Below are 20,452 nucleotides of genomic sequence, written 5' to 3'. Positions count from 1 at the left end.
TCCGAACTTGCTGCCATGAGTGTCCCTACCAGGAGCAAGGAGCTTCCAATGGCATCACTCAAGGAATTGTCGCAGTGCTCAAGCCTCTCCACCATGTCAAGGCAATCCACAGACAGAGAGGAGACAGTATGTGCAAACATCTCCTTTAAAAAGCATTAGGGATTAAGGGAGTTATGCATTCTTTTTAACCTATTTTTATATAATTCTGATATGAGCTTAACTGGGTGTACACACACCAGAGACACAAGAAACAGTCATTGAAATTCAAAAGGTTAATTGTTCCTACTGGATTATATTTAGTGAATTATTTCTACGTGTTAGAAAAGGGTCAACAAATTATCAGATAGTTTACTCAAAATAAAACATAGACTCCTTTGCCTGAATCATTTTGAAATATCTTTTTACAAGCTCCAAAAGAAATCTATGTCAGTGGTAGAGGTTCGGAGAACAATCAGACAATATGGAATATCAGAGTTATTATTAAACCAAAAAACTTTTCCCACCACATTCACTATAAACTGCTACCCGTTTTTCGTATTATTAGGAGAAATGAACTTCAACTTTGAAATGTTGATTGGTTAAGTGAAACCATGAAATAACTGAATCCCTTCTCCAGAATTGGATATTATTTCCTAGATGAAGATGACCAGGAGCACTGAGCCCACCCAGTGCTCGTCATGATCTGTTCACCTGGAGGAAGTGCTTGAGTTGAGAGACCCTCACCTACTGATTTCATTCCACTTTTGCCCTAAAGAAGGCTTCTGGATATAATTCGGATCTTCACTCAGCTGAACATTCCTATCCAGGGCTGCTACATGTGAAAAAATGTATTAGTCTCTATTCTGGCGCTGAGTCCAAGAAGCGAAAATCAGCGGGAGGAGCAGGTTCAGCTCCCAAGGTGCGCTGAGTGTGAGAGAGAGAGAAAAATTCAAACAGTGACCTCTCAGGAAAGCTGTAAGTTTATTGGCTGGTGAGTAATTACTGTTGGGGACTGTCTGCAAAGAGCTGGAATTTAGAAAAATATATACTTTTAAATAGCCCTAAAGTACCTACCTTATAATTCATTTTGAGACACAATTCCCTTCTGCCAGTGTCTCTAAATTAAGAAACTAGTGAGTCTATTATTTTTTTTATACTTAACCAATAGGTTTAAATTGGTACAGTAAGTGGTGGTGAGAGGAGTTATTAATTTAATTCAAAATTAGTTAAGAAAATAATGAATTTGTTACTTAATTAAGATACAATAAGGATGGCAGGGCAGATGATGTGCTGTGACTGAAGGATGTGGGAGCTCCGGATGTCATTGTGATCCAGGACAAACACATCTGCAGGAAGTGCCTGCAGTTCGAGGAGCTTCGGCTCAGCGTCATTGAGCTGGAGGCTGAGCTGCAGACACTGTGACACATCCATTGGGTTACCTGGAAGCTTTGTGCCAGGAGGTGGTTACACCCCTTAGGTAGGGTCTTTTTTTTCGATGAGTGGTCAGGGTGTGATTGTAAGTGAAGCAGGTAAGGGGATCTAGAAGGTAGAAGTGGAGGAGCCTCAGCTCTTGCAATTGTCCAACAGGCTTGCAGCCTGTTTGAATGGGAGTGGGGACTGTAGGGAGGAGGAGCAAACTGACCATGGCACAATGGTACAGGAAGCCATTCAAGCTGGAGGACCTAACAAGAATGTAATGGTAGTAGGGGACAGTATAGTGAGGGAGATAGACACAGTTCTGTGCAGCTGAGGGTGAGAGTCCAGATGGTTGTGTTGTCTGCCCGGTGCCAGGGTTTGGGACATCTGCTCTGGGCTGGAGTGGAACTTGTGAGAGGGATGGGATCCAGCGGTCGTGGTTCATGTGGGTACCAATGACATAGATAGAACTAGGAAGGAGGTTCTGTTGAGGGAATATGAGCAGCTAGGGGCTAACTTAAAAAAAAAACACAAAAGTAAAAATCCCTGGATTATTACCTGAGCCACGAGCAAATTGTCATAGAGTAAATAAGATTAGGGAGTTGAATGTGTGACCTAAAGATTGGTGTGGGAGAAAATGGGTTTTGATTCCTGAGGCACTGGCATTAGTATTGGGGAAAGTGGGAGCTATACCGTTGGGACGATCTTCACCTCAACCACACTGGGACTGGTGCTCTGGTATAACTTGGGCAGTAGGGATGGCTTAAAACTAAATAGTGGGGATGAGGGAACTAAAGAGAGAGGACAAGGTAAGAGAGCAGGATAGCAATAAAGGAAACGGCGATCAAAGCATGTCAGGAAAGGATAGAGTGAAAAAACATAATGCATCAGCAGGCTAGAAATTGAGAAAATAATAAGACAGAATTAAAGGTACTGTACTTGAATGCACACAGCATTTGCAACACAATAGAAGTTAACAGGTATGATCTAACTGCCATTATGGAGAAGTGGCTGCAGGGTGACCAAGGCAGGGAATTGAGTATTCAAGGGTATTCAGCATTTAGGAAGGATGGGCAAAAAGGAAAAGGATGGGGTGTCACATTGTTAACAAAGGATGGGATCAGTACATTGGCGAGAGAGGATCTTAGTTCAGAAGATCAAGATGTAGAATCATTTTGGGTGGAGCTAAGCAACAGCAAGGGGCAGCAAACATTGGTCGGAGTTGTTTATAGGCCACCAAACAGTCGTGGTAATGTTGACCACTGTATAAATCAGGAAATTAGAGGTGCATGTAACAAGGGTAAAATAGTAATCATGGGGAACTTCAATCTATATATAGACTGGATAAACCTATTATTAATAATGCTGAGGAGGATGAATTCCTGGAATGTATACGCGATGATTTCCTAGAATATTATGTTGAGGAACCAACTAGAGAACTGGCTATTTTAGATTTAGTATTGTGCATTGAGAAAGGGCTAATTAATTATCTCATTGCAAAGGAGCGTTTAGGGAAGAGTGGCCATAATGTGATGGAATTTTACATGAAGTTTTAATGTGATGTAGTAAAATCTGAAACTAGGATTTTAATCTAAACAAAGGAAACTATGAAGCTATGAAGGGCAAGCTGGCTGAGATCGACTGGGGAGCTACATTAAAAGGTATGATAGGAGACAGGCGATGGCTTGCATTTAAAGAATTAGTACAAGGTTTACAACAAATTTACATTCCTTTAAGACACGAAAAGCCAGCAGGAAAAGTGATCCAACCATGGTCAACAAGAGAAGATAAGGATTCTACTGGATCAAAGGAAGAGACTTATAAAGTTGCCAAAAAAGTAGAAAGCCTGAGGATTGGGAGCATTTTAAAATTCAGCAAAGGAGAACCAAGAAACTGATCAAGAAAGAGAAAATTGAATATGAAAGTAAACTGGTGAGGAACATAAAAATGGACTGTGAAAGCTTCGATAGATATGTATAAGGTGTTAGACTGTGCAATTGGTACAGCTGTATAATTTAAAAATCCCAGAGGGAAACTTTAAACAACTGTGATAAACGATAATTCTAAGTAATATGTTTGAGATACAACTTTAAATTCAGGTATCAGGTCACCAGTTCTCGAGGGGTTTTATATTAATCTAAATGAAACCTTTTCTTAATTTACACAAGTTAAATATATACACATGGCTACAAATTACTACGATCATAACTTTTAACAAATTCCCAAAATAATCTCCATTAAGGCAACAACAACCTATAGACTTAACTAGACACCAGGCAAAGCATTTTCACCTTACAGATTCAACCTCAGGTTCTTTTCACTTTGGTTCCTGTGGGGACAGTTGGAGGCTTACAGCTGCTTTTGATCTCACATTGCCTCTGCTCTACACACACAAAATGGTTTTCTTGTTATACCTAGCACAGCCCATTGAATGTAAATTCTCATTATATCACTGGCCTCTTCTAACAATAAAATCTCTTCCATAGTACCAATTTTATTAGCAATATAAACATATTGCTTGATCTCTGCTCGTTAGGTGTTAGAATTCACCCCACTTCATGAATGCTTTATTCAAAAAATGCAAATGCACTCTATCTCTCTTATCAAATCTAGGACATATCAAAGCACCCAGACTAGCTGGCTTTAATCCAAATAAGGGACACCCACAGACTAAACATCTATGTTAAAAGAAAAATATTTCCAATAATATATACATTAATAGCTTCATGACAAAGGAAAAGGTTAGCAAAGACAAATGTGGGCCCATTACAGGCAGAGACAGGAAAATTTATAATGGGGAATAAAGAAATAGTAGAGAAACTAAGCAAATACTTTGTGTCTGTTTCCCATTGGAATAAGGGGAGGCAATGGCATGGTGGTATTATCACTGGACTAGTAATCCAGAGAGTCAGGGTATTTCTCCGGGGACCCAGGTTCAAATCCTGCCATGGCAGGTGGTGGAAGTTGAATTTAAAAAAATCTGGAATTAAAAGTCTGATGATGACCATGAAACTCCTGATCGTTGTAAAAACCCATCTGGTTCATTAATGCCCTTTAGGGAAGGAAATCTGCTGTCCTTACTTGGTCTAGCTTGCATGTGTCTCCAGACCCACAGCAATGTGGTTGCCTTATAAACTAAGTCTATGGGTTGTTGTTGCCTTAATGGAGATTAGTTTGGGAATTTGTTAAAAGTTATGATTGTAGTAATTTGTAGCCATGTGTATATACTTAACTTGTGTAAATTAATAAACTAGCAAGCCACTCAGTTCTGATGGGCAATAAAAGCTGCTAAGCCACTGACACCCACATCCCATGAACGAATACAGAAAAAACAGGATTAGTGAAATTGAGGAATATTAGTAAAAATGTAGTAGTTCTGGAGAAATTAATGAGATTGAAAGTTGATAAATCCCCTGGACCTGATGATCTACATCCCAGAGTGTTGAAAGAGGTTGCTATAGAGATAGTGGATGCATTGGTGATCATCTTCCAAAATTCTATAGATTCTGGAATGGTGCCTATGCATTGGAAGGTAGCAAACTATTTAAAAAATGAGGGGAAACAGGGAACTACAAACCCGTCAGTAATAGGGAAAATGCTCAAATCTATTTTAAAGGATGTGATAACTGGGCACTTAGAAAATAATGGTGAGATTGGGCAGAGTCAACATGGATTTATGAAATGGAAATCATGTTTTACAAACCTATTACAGTTTTTTGAGGGTATTACTAGCAGGATAGATAAAGGAGATATGGTGTATTTGGATTTTCAGAAGGCTTTCAATAAGGTTCCAAGCAGGAGGTTAGTAAACAAAATTAGACCTCGTGAGATTAAGGGGTAACATTAGCGCGGATTGAGGATTGGTTAACAAACAGAAACAGAAAGTAGGGATAAACAGATCATTCACAGGTTGGCAGGCTGTGACTAGTGGGGTACCACAATGATCAGTGTTTGGCCCCAGCTGTTCACATCTATATCAATGATTTGGATGAGGAACCAAATGTGATATCTCCAAGTTTGTTGATGACACAAAACTTGGTGGGAATGAGAGTTATGAGGAGGATGCGAAGGGGCTTCAAGGAGATTTAGACAGGCTAGGTGAATGGGCAAGAACTAGGCAGATGGAATATAAGGTGGAAAAATGTGAAGTTATCCACTTTGGTAGGAAAAACAGAAATGCAGAGTATTTCTTAAATGGGGAGCAATTGAGAAATGTTGATGTCCAAAGGGACCTGGGTCTTTGTTCATAAACCACTGAAAGCTAACATGCAACTGCAACAAGGGTATGTTAGCCTTTATTACAAGAGAACTTGAGTATAGGAGCAAGGATGTCTTACTGTAGCTATACAGGGCCTTGATGAGACCACACCTGGAGTATTGTGTGCAGCTTTGGTCTCATTACCTAATGAAGGATATACTTGCCATAGTGGGAGCGCAATCAATGTTCACCAGATTAATCCCTGGGATGGTGGGATTGCCCTATAAGGAAAGATTGAGGAGACTTGGCCTGGATTCTCTAGAGTTAGAAGAATGAGAGGTGATCTCATTGAAGTGTACAAAACTCTTACAGGGCTCGACAGGGTGAATATGGGAAGGTTAATTCCCCTGGTTCGGGGCGTCTAGAACTAAGGGACATAGCCTTAAAATAAGAGGTAGGCCATTTGGGACCAAGATGAGGAGGAGTTTCTTTACTCAGAGGGTAGTGAATCTTTGGAATTCTCTTCTCCAGAGCACTGTGGAAGTTCAGTCATTGAGTATGTTCAAGACAGAGATTTCTCGATGCCAATGCCATGAAGGGATATGGGGATAGTGCAGGAAGAATGTGTTAAGACAGAAGATCAGCCGTGATCTAGTTAAATGGCAGAGCAGGCTCAAAGGGCCAAATGGCCTACTGCTGATCCTATGTTCCTATACATTGTACCAGTAAATTATGTCAAACAGTGCCAAAGGGAGTTTCAGTAGACTGGTGCTGATCTTTCCTCTCTCACTCTGTATCTCAATGCCACCTGTAAATACCTCCCTATGAAAATAAATGTTTTAGTATATTTTAAACAGCATCCTCAGACCACAACACCTGCAGCATTTCTCTCTCTCCATAGCAGTCCCTTAAAGCAAGGAGGACATTTGCAACAGAGCCCATGACAAGAGCTTGCACATGACGTCTTTTAACATGGGGAGGCTGTTGAGCTGTAGCTAGTACATGGCTCTAGCTGACCAGGAAACCCTCCCACTCTTATTGCCTGCCATAGCTATATTGGAAGGATTTACAGGTCAACAATTAACCTGCTTAGTAATGGCATAAACACACCTGCCATGGCCATCTAGTCCTATGAGTGGAACTTGAAGCTTGATCTTTTGGCTCAGAGGCAGGGACACTACCTAAAGCACCATAAGACCTCCTGCAACATCTATCCCTTGTCCAGCACTTCATCTTTAGGGTAGATCCCATTATAGATTGTGATTTATGGCAGGTACCCTCACACTTTCTCATGTATTTCCATCTGGTGAGTAGACATTTTTAATATCTGTGTTATTTATAAACATTAATGACCAATTAATAACTGATTTATAAAAGACAATAGGAAGGCTTTGATTTAATGGTGAAAAGTTTTTGGGGGTGATTATGACTTGAATTTAAATATTGTCTTTTTGCAACAGGCGCCATTGCTGTCCACATCTTCCCACTGCAATCTTTGAAAAGATTAATAAACCATGCTTAATTACTGAGTATGTGGAGAAATATGCTGCATATAGTGATGTTCAGCCCAGAGAATCCTACAAACCCCGGGAGGATTACCAACGGCACCAAGGCAAGATGCAAAGCATGACTACGTTCAGGTACTTTTTGCTTATCCTAATTCTGCTCAAGATGGAAAAAATAGCTTTTCAGATTGAATGCATGAAACCCTCCTGCCAATAGATGGGATGTGGGAGGGATTAAATACATTTGCATTTTTCATCATTTTGTTGGTGATTGGATCGACCTGCAGGTTAGTGAATTATGAAAATAATGGGAATTCAAGCATTCATAATTTGTTTGTGACAATAATGTTGTATTCCAATTGGAAATGTGAAGTATTATTGATTTAGAACTATAACTATTCTGTCACAATTTACTGGTTCAAGTGCCTTATGAATAATGAAGACATCCTTCATAGGTGCATTTTATTCCAGCCTCTTTTTTACTGTTAAAACAAGGAAAAATCTGAATGCTTACCGATTGTCTCAAAATACATGAATTATGAAAAGAAGTGCTGTTTTTGGGGAATGGATTCTGTATAACTACACTTCATTCCAGGCATTTCTGCATCCATTTATCCACCAGAATTATGGTGGGACATCTGTTCACGGTGAATATTTTATTGGCACTTTCTTATTTATATATCTTTATTTCTAAGCCTACACTATACTGTAAAACCAGCATTTGGGAACTCTCAATTTCTACCAAGGTTTGTTATATTAGATTAACAGAAATATGTTAATAATGAATAGGAAGGAAGAAGTCTTTTTTAAAGATTGCTAAGCATAATACATCATGTAGTATGTAAAATGGACAGACACATGACAGATGCAATTAACACAGAGAAGTGTGAAGTGATACCTTTTTTCAGACAGGAGGAATGAGGAGAGGCAATATAAACAAAATGGTACAATTTTAAAGGAGATGGAGGAACTGACAGTTATGTACACAAACCTTTGACGGTGGCAGGATAAGTTGGGAGAGTTGTTTAAAAGTGTATGAGATCCTTGCCTTAAGGAAATTATACCAAAGCTTTATAAACACTGGTTAGGCCTCAGCTGGAGTATTGTGTTCAGTTCTGGGCAGCAAACATTTGGAAAGTTGTCAAGACCTGAGGGAGGATGTAGAAGAGATTTTGTTAGAATGATACCAAGGATGAGAGATTTCAGTTATGGGTTGAGACAGGGAGGCTGGGGTTGTTCTTCTTGGAGCAGAGAGGGGTTCAAAATTATGATGAGTTTTGATAGAAGCAATACAGAGAAACCGTTTTCCATGGCAGAAAGGCCAGCAGACACATATTTATAGTGATTGGCAAGAGCACCAGAAATGACATGAGGAAACAATTCTTTGTCCAGCGAGTTGTGATCTGGAACGCGTTGCCTGAAAGGGTGGTGGAAGCAGATTCAATAGCAACTTTCAAAAGGAAACTGGTTAAATAAAGAGAAAATATTTATAGGATTAAATATTTACAAGGAAGTGGGACTAGTTGCTAGTTAGCAAAGAGCTAGTATTGGTACAGTAAGTTGAGTGGCATAATGTGTGAGAAAAACAAGAATATATTTTCTTATTAGTCAACAATTGATTTAGTATATGACACTGAGTCTCCAGTGTGTGTGTGTGTGCTGCTATAAAGCCTGATCATAATGTGGCCAACCCCCACCAGAATGTTTGAAGTAAAGGTTATGTGTGTAGACTTGAGGCATACTGTTCATAGCTCACACGTGTGTTCACCTGATAATTCACAAGTCATAGTCACAAAGGAGTTGAGGTCAGTGCACAATAATTTGTATATTGGAGCCACCTGCCACTATCAGCACAGTTTATTAATCGAGAGAAAAGCAGGGAGAGAAACAGGTAATATTCTGGAATTTTTTTTAGACTTAGTTTGGTATTTTCTGACTTGCTCATCAGGCTAGTTGTTCTGCACTTCAAGGTCACACAATGTGACTGCAACTTTGGCTGAGATTTGGAGAATGTCCATCCAGACATCAAAACATAGACTCAGTGCTGGATCCCTGAGTTCATGCATTTCTTATTCTGATACTTGCAATGGGAATAACCTTTATATCGATGCTTTTAGTACTTTCAACAATTGTGTGTCATTTTGGTATCCTGTTTGGAAAAAATATCCAATTGATCACTTGTCAAAATGGAGGGGGTTGTGGTAGAGGAGGAGAAGGTGTTGGGGGACAGAGTGGAGGAGGTTGGAATTGGGGTGAAGGGGTGGGGGCTTGTGGGGGGGGGGGGTGGTCCAAGTGGAACATTTTTGTTGGACTGGCAGGTTAGAGTGAATAGCTTGGTGTTGGAGTGAATAATGTACAAGAAGTCGGTTACTATTTTAGATTTTGGGCTCTCATTTTATTCCCGTTATTTTTTGTGAGTTGAAATATTTTCCATCCTTTGTATTTTCATCTTTTCTGAAATGATATAATGAACTTCTATTTGGACTTGTCTGTACTGTGACTAATCACACCAGTGCATTGAGTAAATCTGATACCTGCTCACACAGTATATAACCCGTCTCCCATGGAGATTGGACTCCTTCCTTGCGATGAGCCTTTGCAGTAGCTTTCTATGCAAGCTTTTGGGAGGGAAATAACAAGCCTTGTGCAATTACTTTTTTGGCACTTATCTAAAGCAAAACAAAATTCTGTTATTTCAGCTCAGTAGTCTCTGTGCCAATACACCAGAGGAAACCTGGCTTTCTGTTTATTCTGAATCAGTGTCATATTTCAGTAATTTTTTGTGCATACTCTCTGCCATCCACAGGGCAGATTATATTCCACATGATATTCAGCCTAGGCCAGAAAAGGTTAGCGAAGAATTCAGACAACCGCAAGGAGCTATGAATCTGGATACCACTTACAAACGAGATTTTAACCTACACCCTGTCCAACCAGTGGCTCCAGCTCGTCCATTAGAACAGAGAACTATCTCGACAGCAAAGATGGAAACAATCCCTACATACAAAGGTATGTCTACTTTTTATTACTTCCAGCAATTAAATATTTAACAACAACAACAGCAACTTGTATTTATATAGCACCTTTAAAGTAATAAAATGTCTCAAAGTGGCTCATGGGCTCATTATCAAACAAAATTTAACATTGAGCCACACAAAAGCTTGGTCAAAGAGATAGGTGTTAAGGAACTTCTTTAAAGGAAGAAAGAGATGTGGAAGGGTTAGGAGCGAATTCCAGAATTTAGGGTTTCAGTAGCCTGAAGGCACAGCCACCAATGGTGGAGCGATTAAAATCTGGGACACTCAAAAAGCCAGAATTAGAGGAATGCAGGTATCTTGAAGGGTTGTGGGGTTGGAGAAGATTACAGAGATACGGAGGGATTTAAAATAAAGGATGAGAATTTTAAAATTTCTGCGTTGTTTAACGCGGAACCAATTTAGGTCAGTGAGCACAGAGGTGAAAGGTGAATGGAACTTGGTGCAAGTAAGGATACAGGCAGGAGCATTTTGAATGGCCTCAAGTTTTTTTTATTGTGCTGGGATAGTCAAGTCTGGAGGTAACAGAAGTAGGAATGAGGGTTTCAGCTGCAGATGAGCTGAGGCAGGAATGATGTAGGGCAATTTTATGGAGGTAGAACTAGGTGGCCTTAGCAATAATGCTGATATGTTATTGGAATATCATCTCAGGATCAAATAGAACACAAAGGTGGTGAACAGCCTGGTTTAGCCTCAGACCATTGCCAAGGAGTGGGATGGAATTGGTACCTGTGAAATGGAGATTGTGGTGGGGACCCATTCTATTCAAACTCTCCTCATTGGACAATTCTCTCATCCCAGGAATGGATCTGGTGAACCTTTGTTCCCTTAGGTACAGAGACCAAATCTACACACACAATTCTAGGTGTGGTCTCACCAAAGTCCCATACAATTGTAGCAGGACTTTCCTTATTTTTGTGCTCCAATCCCCTTGTAACAAAGGCCAACAAGCCATTTTTCCTTCCTAATTGTTTGCATCAAAGGTAGAGGCATTTATTTTTCTTGCTGTAATGTGTGCATGTTTTTATTTGTGCACATGCATGTGTTTTGTTTTTCTCTCTCTTAGCCCTCTGCAAGCTCATGTGGCATCAATCACAGTGAGTAAGAGTGAGATAGACACCCTGGGCTGGATTTTCCAGCGGGAGTTGGTATCGTGTTGCCAAGATGCCCACATTTGCTGCTGGAAGGCTGCTTTCATTGAGCTGGCAGCCTCCACACATGGCAGGGGCCATCCTGCTGCCAAGAAATACCAGTGAGCCCTCTAAATTGCCCCTAAATGGGAACTAAAACATGTAAATTGCCTTCCTGTCTCCATGGTGCTGATCTGTTTCTCAGGCCACCCCTCAGAAACCTCCTTGGCAACAGGCTGTGTCAGGGGTCATCCAGTCGCAGCTCCACCCTATTTTCCTGGTGCCCTCACCCCCTCCTTCAGCTACAATCCCATCACCCTGTGGCTAGGAAAATGCTGCAAGATCTTTTAGGTCAGTAACCTTTTGAAAGGTGAACACTGAAACATTGGGAAGAATTTTCCAGTCAGCAAGCGGGGGCAGGGCCTGCTTGCCGATGCGTAAAATGATGCATGGTGACATTGGGCAGATGCCCCGATGTCATCGCGTGTCATTTAGATTGTGACTTTGACAGGTGTGCAGCCACATCAGCAGTGCGCCTGCCAAACTGTCAAAAGCTTATTAAGGCCATTAAGAAAGTCATTAAAGCTGTTAAGAATGCTGCCCGTCCAACCTAAAGGTTGGCAGGCAGGCAAAAAGGCCAAGCGGCCTTTGCACTTTTTTGGAAACCTCATCCATGGGTGGCTTTTGAAACCCAGCCATGCATTCATAATGGCTACAGTTGACATAACAAAAGCTTCTATTGCTTGAAACTGAGAGAACAATGGTATGCTATTTCCATTTGAAAGCTGAGTGCCTGTCAATCAATGTGGATGAGCATGTGCAGAGATTTATTTTCAACTTGCGAAAACATTTTTTAAAAAATAGCCAGACAAGTCAGTTGATATCAATCATAGCAAAAAACATGACATAAGAGGCTGACAGGGCTTTTTCTTCCCATTTTTAATGCACATGGACACTTTCTCCATTGGAAAAAGTACTGTAATATATGTCAATGCTTACACAATGGTGGTCAATGCAAGGGCCAATTTATCTTTGCTGGACAGATCTCTATGATAAATAATTGCATTAAAACACATCTACATTACAATAAAGCATCTGATAGTGATATTTGAAAGTGTCAACACATTCTATATTTACCTTTAAGAATGTTGTTGATTCTTCAGCAGGCTTCCTTCCCTTGGTGGTCATGAACTCTCCAAGAAGGTGTGTTTTATTTTACAGCTTCCAAGACCCACATCAGCACAAGCAAATTGTGTGTGGGAGGAAATACATGTTTTATCTGGTTAGCACAATAGGGACCCGACCTTGGAAGAGATTTGTGTATATTGTTCACCCAAGGCATTCCCGACCTGTGAAAAGGTCCACGAAAATGATGGGGGCTTAGGAAGGCAGAGGAAAATTGTTTTTCCAGCAAAAGAAACTAAGTTCAGCGTTTCATGAGTCAATTTTCACCTCCATTGGGAGATTAAAATCTGGTCCTTTGAGAAATTGCAAAGTGGAAAATTTATTTGACAAAAACCTGTGACAAATTAAGCAGTCCTTAAACTATAGTAACCTGTTTTAGTCAGGAAAATTACAAGAAAACATTGAGGTGTTCATATTTTACCTTATTTTGATGTTTTTGTGAATTAACAACTAATTCTTGTTTTCAGCACTCTTAACAAATTGTTTTACATGGGAGATTTCATCCTCAGCACTTTTCTATTAATAAAAAGGTGTTTAAGAGGCTTCTAAATTGTCAGCTCAGCATATTGCTGATCATAAAAGAGGAAATCTAGACATTGTGGACACAGTTGTATACTAGAAATTACCACCTGTTTCGTTGTTGAATTCTTATCAGCGGGAACAGTGGCACCTCTGGGAGGTTCCATAAACTCGAGCTCTTGAATTCTTGGAAAGAGGCAGGACACAAATGAATTGCATTGTTAGAAAAATTTAATTAAAATAATATTTGAGAAATATAATTTTATGCCTTTCATTTTACAATCCTCAAGTTTCTCTAATTATAAGAGTCACAGGTAATGACAAAAATATTATTTGTAAACTTGTTATCAATTTCTCCTAGTGGAAGATGCATTCTTCCTCCTCCTAAAGTCCAGCTCCATGATAAGGTAGCCTCAGACACTCTGTTAATAATACCAATGTATTATCATTTCTGCCACTAGACTTAACTTCTACTCCCTCTACCCTCTGTGCCTTGTGGCTGCAGCACCTATCATTGACAGAATACAGTGCAGTGCCTCATCACATTCACTTTAACAAAAGCTCTTAGCCCAACAATCCCTATCAACAAGACAAGAACAGCTAGGCCCTGGAGACACCTTTATCTGCATGTACTTAGATATGATATCAAGGTTGGGTCAACATCCTCACATTTCTGATCTAATGCCATCATGGTATCAGCATCAGGACAAAAACACAACACATCCTTCTTGGCAACCAGGCAGGGGCAATAACTGTGGTCTTCCCAGTGCTGCCAAATTCTAAACAGAGCCAGATTAAAGAAAAACCTGCAGCAGATAAAATAGTTGCCACTTAATTTCCATAATTGGACAAAAGGAATAATTGGGAGCTGGTAAGCAGTGTGTTTCCTTCTCCATTGCTTTGAATCAGGACTTGACTTCCAAAACACCTCCTAGCTGTGACGTTCAAAAAATCAGGTTGGATTGTCCTCTATCTCTTTTTAATTAAAAATTAAAAACCATTTCTTTCTCTTTCAGACCATTACAAACAATGGGAACTTTCTAAAAGAGAAACATCTAAACCAGAATATACTTTCAAAGTACCAACAATCAAATTTGCAAATACAACCACGTTCCAGGATGACTATTCCTTCAAAATCCCTGCTCCCAAAGAATCCTTTAAACCTCCAAATGCAGCCAGGTTATCAAACATGCCCTTTGATGATATGACCAACTATCGGCAGCATTATATACCATATACATACGAGCCCCGGAAAAGGCGTGAACATGAGCAATGTAAACCAAATGATGAACCTTTTGATGGTCTTACTACTCACAGGAGAGATTTCAAGGGGCAGATAGGAGAGCATACGGTACCTATTCGACCTCCATGCACCAAACTCAACTCCAGTAAGCAGTTTTATGACCTGACTGAATTTCGTGACAAATACCGAACTTGGACTGTGGATCCACCAGCAGTTCACAAGACTGTGGAGTTTGTGGCTCCTGAAGGTAAAATGAATCTGACCACCACTACTCATACAGCCTATGTTGAACATAAGCTTCAACCTCTTGTTCCAGCTCGGCCTTTGCCCCAGATGAGTGAGCACAGCATTTCATTTGAAGGACAGTCCACCATGAAGGCAGACTACAAAGCTTGGGAGTCCACACGGGAACCTATGATCAAGCCACGTCAAGAACTGGAGAAAGCAACTGGTCAATTTGATGATATGACAACATTCAGGGCTCATTATGTACCTCACCAGGTTAACCTCGTTCACTCCTTCAAACCCCGGAACGCCTACATTCCTAACACAATATCGCTAGATAATGGAACCACTTATCAATATAGTTTTACACCAAAAGCAGTTGAGGTGTGTCCTGCCTCATTCACTGTACCTCCTGGTTATGAATATGTGGAAACTGATCCCCGAGGTCATAAACTGTATCGTCCTGTGTCTGAAAGGGAGAATGTCAATCCCAGATTGTCAAACAGTTCCATGGATTTGATTTCAAATAACCGCGGCCATCAAAAAACTACAAATGATTTGAAAATTGGCTTCCCGACTGATGGAATAGTTGCAGCTTGAAAAAAGCAAATCACCACCAACTTATGAGTTGGAAATTTTTAATCTTCTTTTCAGCTTCTTTAACCTGAATTACAGATATATCTCCTTTTATTTAGTGGCACTGGTAAATAAGAGGAATGTTTATTTTGAACGTTTTATTCCTGTATAAAGCCTCAGCAAGTCTGCAGTTCCTATGGTTGAGAACGCGAGCAGACTCCCTCCCTGGCAAAACAGCATGACTCTGTTTTGTCAATAAAACTCTTGTTCTGCTCTTCCCCCCCACCTCCCCCTTTAGAATGGGATCTGACATGCTCGGTGCCTCCTCTCACCAACTTGGCTGAGATTTTCTAAAGTTTCTGTTGGAACCTCAGTAAAATGAGTCAAATCAACTGCCTCCACTGGCACTACTGCATATTTTATTGAGGATTCATGTTTAACAATTGTTTTGAAGTAAAATATCAAATGCAGCTCTATACCTCATTGCAATGTTCCATGTTATTGGGATGTGGGTAGTGAAGGCAAGGTTCCTGGAATCATTTAAGAAAGTTTTGGATGCTGTGATCTGGGGGTTTTCCTGTGTTGATGAGCTACGCCTAGGCAAATCTTATCCAAGTCTACTTTGTGCCCTCTGCAAATGTTCGATTATGTGATGCGCAGTTTTTCTGTTATTGGACATTCTGTTCTGTTGTTAAAGGTGCAGTGACTCTAGTAGTTATTTTTTAATTACTTAAAATTCAGATTAGCTGAATTGGAATGAACATTTCAAATTTGGAAATGTGGAGGAGGGGGACCAAATACACAAATGTGCTGCATGCAACTTTGGAAGGTGAACATTATTAACAAAGGGAATTTGACCAGGAAGGTAACCAGTACATTAGTAAAAGTGATACCTGAAGTGATACATGCAGATGCCATCCTACTGCTCCACTTATTTTTTTGCTTCAATTTAAGAATAAATCACAAAGTAAATAAATATTTTTGTATTTAGACTTTGTATTTTTTTGAAAAGTGATTGTTTGCTTTTGGCTTTTGTAACCTGTCCAGAAATTATCTATAGATGTCACAAAAAATCCTTGTAACTTTACTCAAGGTTTCCTTTCCTTATTTCTCTCAAGCCAAGTAACAGTGGAGTTGATCAGTCCCTCAATGAGTTCCTATTATATTAGATTAAACTTTCAATGTCAAAAAAATCTTACTTCAGTAATCTCATTTAAGAAAAGAACATGAAGGTAAAATTGCTATATTTCAAAACTTAAGTTTTGCTTTTATGTGAAAATGTTACATTATAAATTCAGAAATAGGAACCACATGAAATTACCCTATCCCCAATGGATTTGATTTGCTGCATGTCCATCATCTTACACAGAAGAAGAATGGTGATGATGAAGCACAGAAAAAAGTTATAAAGCCCTTTAATAAGAATGATTTTACTTGTAACTGAAGAACCCTTTTAACTGACACATTTGCTTTTAGTATAGCCCACTTTCTCTACATTTACAATCGACATTGTAACCCCATTACTGTCTTTATAAAGAACCCAAGCGTATGTTGTCTTGCTACAAAATGTTTTTCCTCACAATATTTTCAGGAATTTTTGTAAGTTTCCCATCAATCTGTTAGTATTGTGGCTAAAATTCCTTTCTGATATGCATTTATTTGGATTTGCCACTTTTTACAAAAAATGTGTCTTTGTTCAGTCATGTCCTTCCCCTATCATTTTTAAATTTTAAGCTGAATTTTTAGAAGTGCATGATTTTATCACTTTCAGTGATGTGTACAGCCTGACTTTGCTTCAGTTAATGGAAGTCAGCTTGCAGATGTGCTAATGTAGAATAACTGACAAAAAACTTTTAAAAATGGACAGTGTTGATTCCTGAATGTTCTACTTGGCTTCTGAAATCAATAGGATCCACCTCTACTTTGTCATCTTTTAAACTTAAACATTTTATTGTTGTATTTTGAATCTATGTTGTGAAATTTCTAATTAATTTCAATTTGTAAAGATTTCTGGATGGTTCTTGGTGATTTTGTCAATTGTAATCTAATAAATGCCACATGCTGTGACACTCCTAACTCTGTACAACTGGACTGCAACTTTTAAATAGCAACAGGTAATAGTGTTAATGTACCTCTAACACTCAGCTGCGCCTTTGTGAACTCATATTGGTCACTCTTATAAATTTCTTCTACTCATTCCAGCCCTGATTGTGACCCGTGCCCTGAATGTGAATACATCTTTTCTTTTACACAGTACAGGCTAACAAAGTTATCAAAGCATTTTTTATTTTAATTTCATATGTTTCTCTCCGTTGCATTACTCCATTACTTGTAATTTTAATCAAGTTTGCTTTGACTAGAAATACGAGGCATCAGCTAAAGGGCAGAGCAAATGATATGTTCTGTCAAAAGTTCAGGGAGCTGGACAAAGATGTTTTTCTTTCTTGTCCTTTGCCCCCAATCCAAATGATCTGTTTAATTTAAAAAAAACTATAATAGAATATAATGATTGCGAAGTATAGACTTTTTTCTCTGTAGACATTCGGCCTCATCTCCTGACCTGGTTTCAGTTATATTTAAACACCACCCATGTACTTCATTAATAGACGGAAGGAGTTGACCAACTGTTTTAATAGTCAGAAACTTGTAATTATAATCCCACTTGCACAATTATAATAACAGAAGGTATTAGTAAACTCAACACAGGACAAGGCCACGTACCTTTAGACACCACAGTGTTAGATTGAAGCAATGTGGTGTGTTCTTTCCTCTGTTAATTTCTTTGAACATTTTATTATGTTGAAGCCATCTTATAAATTCCAGTTCTGAAGAAGTCATACTGACTCGAAACGTCAACTCCGTCTCTCTCTCTACGGATGCTGCCAAACCTGCTGACTTTTTCCAGCATTTCTTGTTTTTATATTATTATAAATTCCAACATTCCAATACAAGTGCACAATTGATTGACAAGATTGAATTCATTGTCCACTGGACCAAAATATTACTTTGTCAATGTCTAAATATTTTCCTTCCTCTATTTGGTCACAAATGAACCACATGCAGAAACAATGACATCATAGCAATTTGATTTTTTTTTGACACTATGGGGAGAATTTTCTCCCCATTGGGGGAGGGTGAGGGGGGGGCTTTGTGGTAGTGGCTGGACAGGAGTGGGCGTGGGCAGGCATGCAGCCAATCGCCACCCGCAATTGGGGGCACGCCGCCATTTTATGTGGGCGGGCCAATTAAGGCCCGCCCAGTGTGACGCACACCTGGAAGTGCTGAGCATTTCCTGTGCAGGTGGGGGGAGGAGGTGCAGAAATCTCCCTGAGAGAGCAATGAGCTGCCTCAGGGAGATCAGTCTGATTTTTAAAAAGATAAAAGCAAAATACTGCGGATGCTGGAAATCTAGAACAAAAATACTTGGAAAAACTCAGCAGGTCTGACAGCATCTGCGGAGAGGAATACAGTTAATGTTTCGAGTCCGAATGACTCTTCATCAGAACTAAAGAAAAATAGAAAAGAGGTGAAATATAAGCTGGTTTAAGGGGGGTGGGACAGGTAGAGCTGGATAAAGGGCCAGTGATAGGTGGAGATTGCCAAAAGATGTCATAGACAAAAGGACAAAGAGGTGCTGAAGGTGGTGATATTAGCTAAGAAATGTGCTAATGGGGACATCAAGGGTAGAAATCAGGACAAGTAAGGGACAGATAGCCCTAGTGGGGGTGGGGTGAAGGGAAGGGATCAAAATAGGCTAAGAGGTAGAGATAAACCAATGGATGGAAATACATTTAAAAATAATGGAAATAGATGGGAAAAGAAAAATCTATATAAATTATTGGAGAAAATGGGTGGGGATCATGAACTCTCTCCTCCATCCCCACCCCTTTTCTCCAATAATTTATATAGATTTTTCTTTTCCACCTATTCAATTATTTTTAAGTGTATTTCCATCCATTGTTTTATCTCTACCTTTTAGTCTATTTTGATCCCTTCCCTTCACCCCACCCTCACTAGGGCTATCTGTCCCTTGCTTGTCCTGCTTTCTACCCTTATTGTCCCCATTAGCACATTTCTTAGCTAATATCACCACCTTCAACACCTCTTTGTCCTTTTGTCTATGACATCTTTTGGCTATTTCCACCTATCACTGGCCCTCTATCCAGCTCACCCCATTCAACCAGATTATATTTCACTTCATTTCTATTCTTCCTTAGTTCTGTTGAAGAGTCATACGGACTCGAAACGTTAACTGTGTTCCTCTTCATAGATGCTGTCAGACCTGCTGAGTTTTACCAGGTATTTTTGGTTTTGATTTTTAAAAATTTTAATAAGGACAAAAAATAAATAAATAAGACATGTCCCCTCACATGAGCTGGGACATGTCAATGAATTTTATTTAAAAAATTTTATTAAACTTTAAAACCTTCATGAAACCTCATCCTGCCTGTGGATGAAGTTTCATGAAAAATGCGAAGGCCGCCTGGGCTCTTCACCTGCTGCCAATCTTAAGGTTGGACGGGCAGCTCAGTTAATTATTTTAATTGATATTTAAATGGCCTTAATAGGCCTTTGACAGTTTGACGGGCACGCAGCCGACTCCAGTGTGCACCTGCCAAACTGAATATTTGAATGACGTGTGGTGACATTGGGACACACCCGGCGTGTCATTTCACATGTCACGGGTGGGTCCGAAAATTCTGCCCTATCTGTCTTTCCCAGAAGGCAATCACTGACTTTCTCCTTTTACCATTTTCTCCCATCATTTCTTCCTTCCTTCCCACTCCTCACAGGATGTACAGCAATTCAGGACAATTATCTGCAAGCGTGAGACAGCCTTTAAACGGAGTTTCCTTGTCTAATTTCATTTTCTTCCTCTTTCCCCTCCAAATACATGGTGATGACTGATCCAGAATTCAGTACCACCCACCCCAGTGCAACTGATATCAGGAACCAGCAGGGTTACAGGCTGCAGAACCTGCATTGCTCAGTCCCTGCTGCAGTGTAACTTTATTCCAGGGTGTGGGAGTATTGTTCCACTGGTTAAAACAGAGGCTATCAGCCTCATCAAAATATTTAAAAATTGCCAATCCATCTCCTGGGAGGGTATTTGCTGCACCACCCCTGTCCAGCCTCCATTAAACCTGGAATTAGGCAGGTTAGCGTCAGACTTGAAATTTTTACAATTTTAACCACCGACCCAAACTCAGACCACCCCATTTTTTGGAGTTAAAATGAGATTTTGTAAATATTGGGGCATTGAAATTTTGACAAGAAAAATGCTGGCTGAGCATCAACAATAATATAAAAAGCAAAATACTGCAGATGCTTGAAATCTGAAATAAAAACCGAAAGTACTGGAAAACCTCTGCAAGTTTGGCAGCATCTGTGGGGAGAGAAACAGAGTTAACGTTTTGAGTCCATAGGACTCTTCCATATGA

The 20,452-nt window shown here is 39.7% G+C and overlaps 1 protein-coding gene across 1 annotated transcript in view; it reads left to right on the top strand.

Annotated features, from left to right (window-relative positions):
- The window catches only part of LOC121276783 (stabilizer of axonemal microtubules 2-like), a 31,879-nt gene extending 16,683 nt beyond the window's left edge, over positions 1–15,196 (top strand). Inside the window, exons 3-5 of the mRNA XM_041185328.1 lie at positions 7,054–7,233; positions 9,905–10,107; positions 13,984–15,196. Of these exons, the coding sequence (XP_041041262.1) occupies positions 7,054–7,233; positions 9,905–10,107; positions 13,984–15,035 (1,435 nt within the window). The 3' untranslated portion in view covers positions 15,036–15,196. The remainder of the gene's footprint in view (positions 1–7,053; positions 7,234–9,904; positions 10,108–13,983) is intronic.
- Positions 15,197–20,452: the final 5,256 nt, after the last annotated feature.

The sequence above is a fragment of the Carcharodon carcharias genome, chromosome 4 (genome assembly GCF_017639515.1).
Source record: "Carcharodon carcharias isolate sCarCar2 chromosome 4, sCarCar2.pri, whole genome shotgun sequence".
Taxonomy (NCBI): Eukaryota; Metazoa; Chordata; class Chondrichthyes; order Lamniformes; family Lamnidae; genus Carcharodon; species Carcharodon carcharias.
The sequence above is the reverse complement of the archived record's forward strand: the minus strand, read 5'-3'. Positions and strand labels throughout refer to the sequence as shown.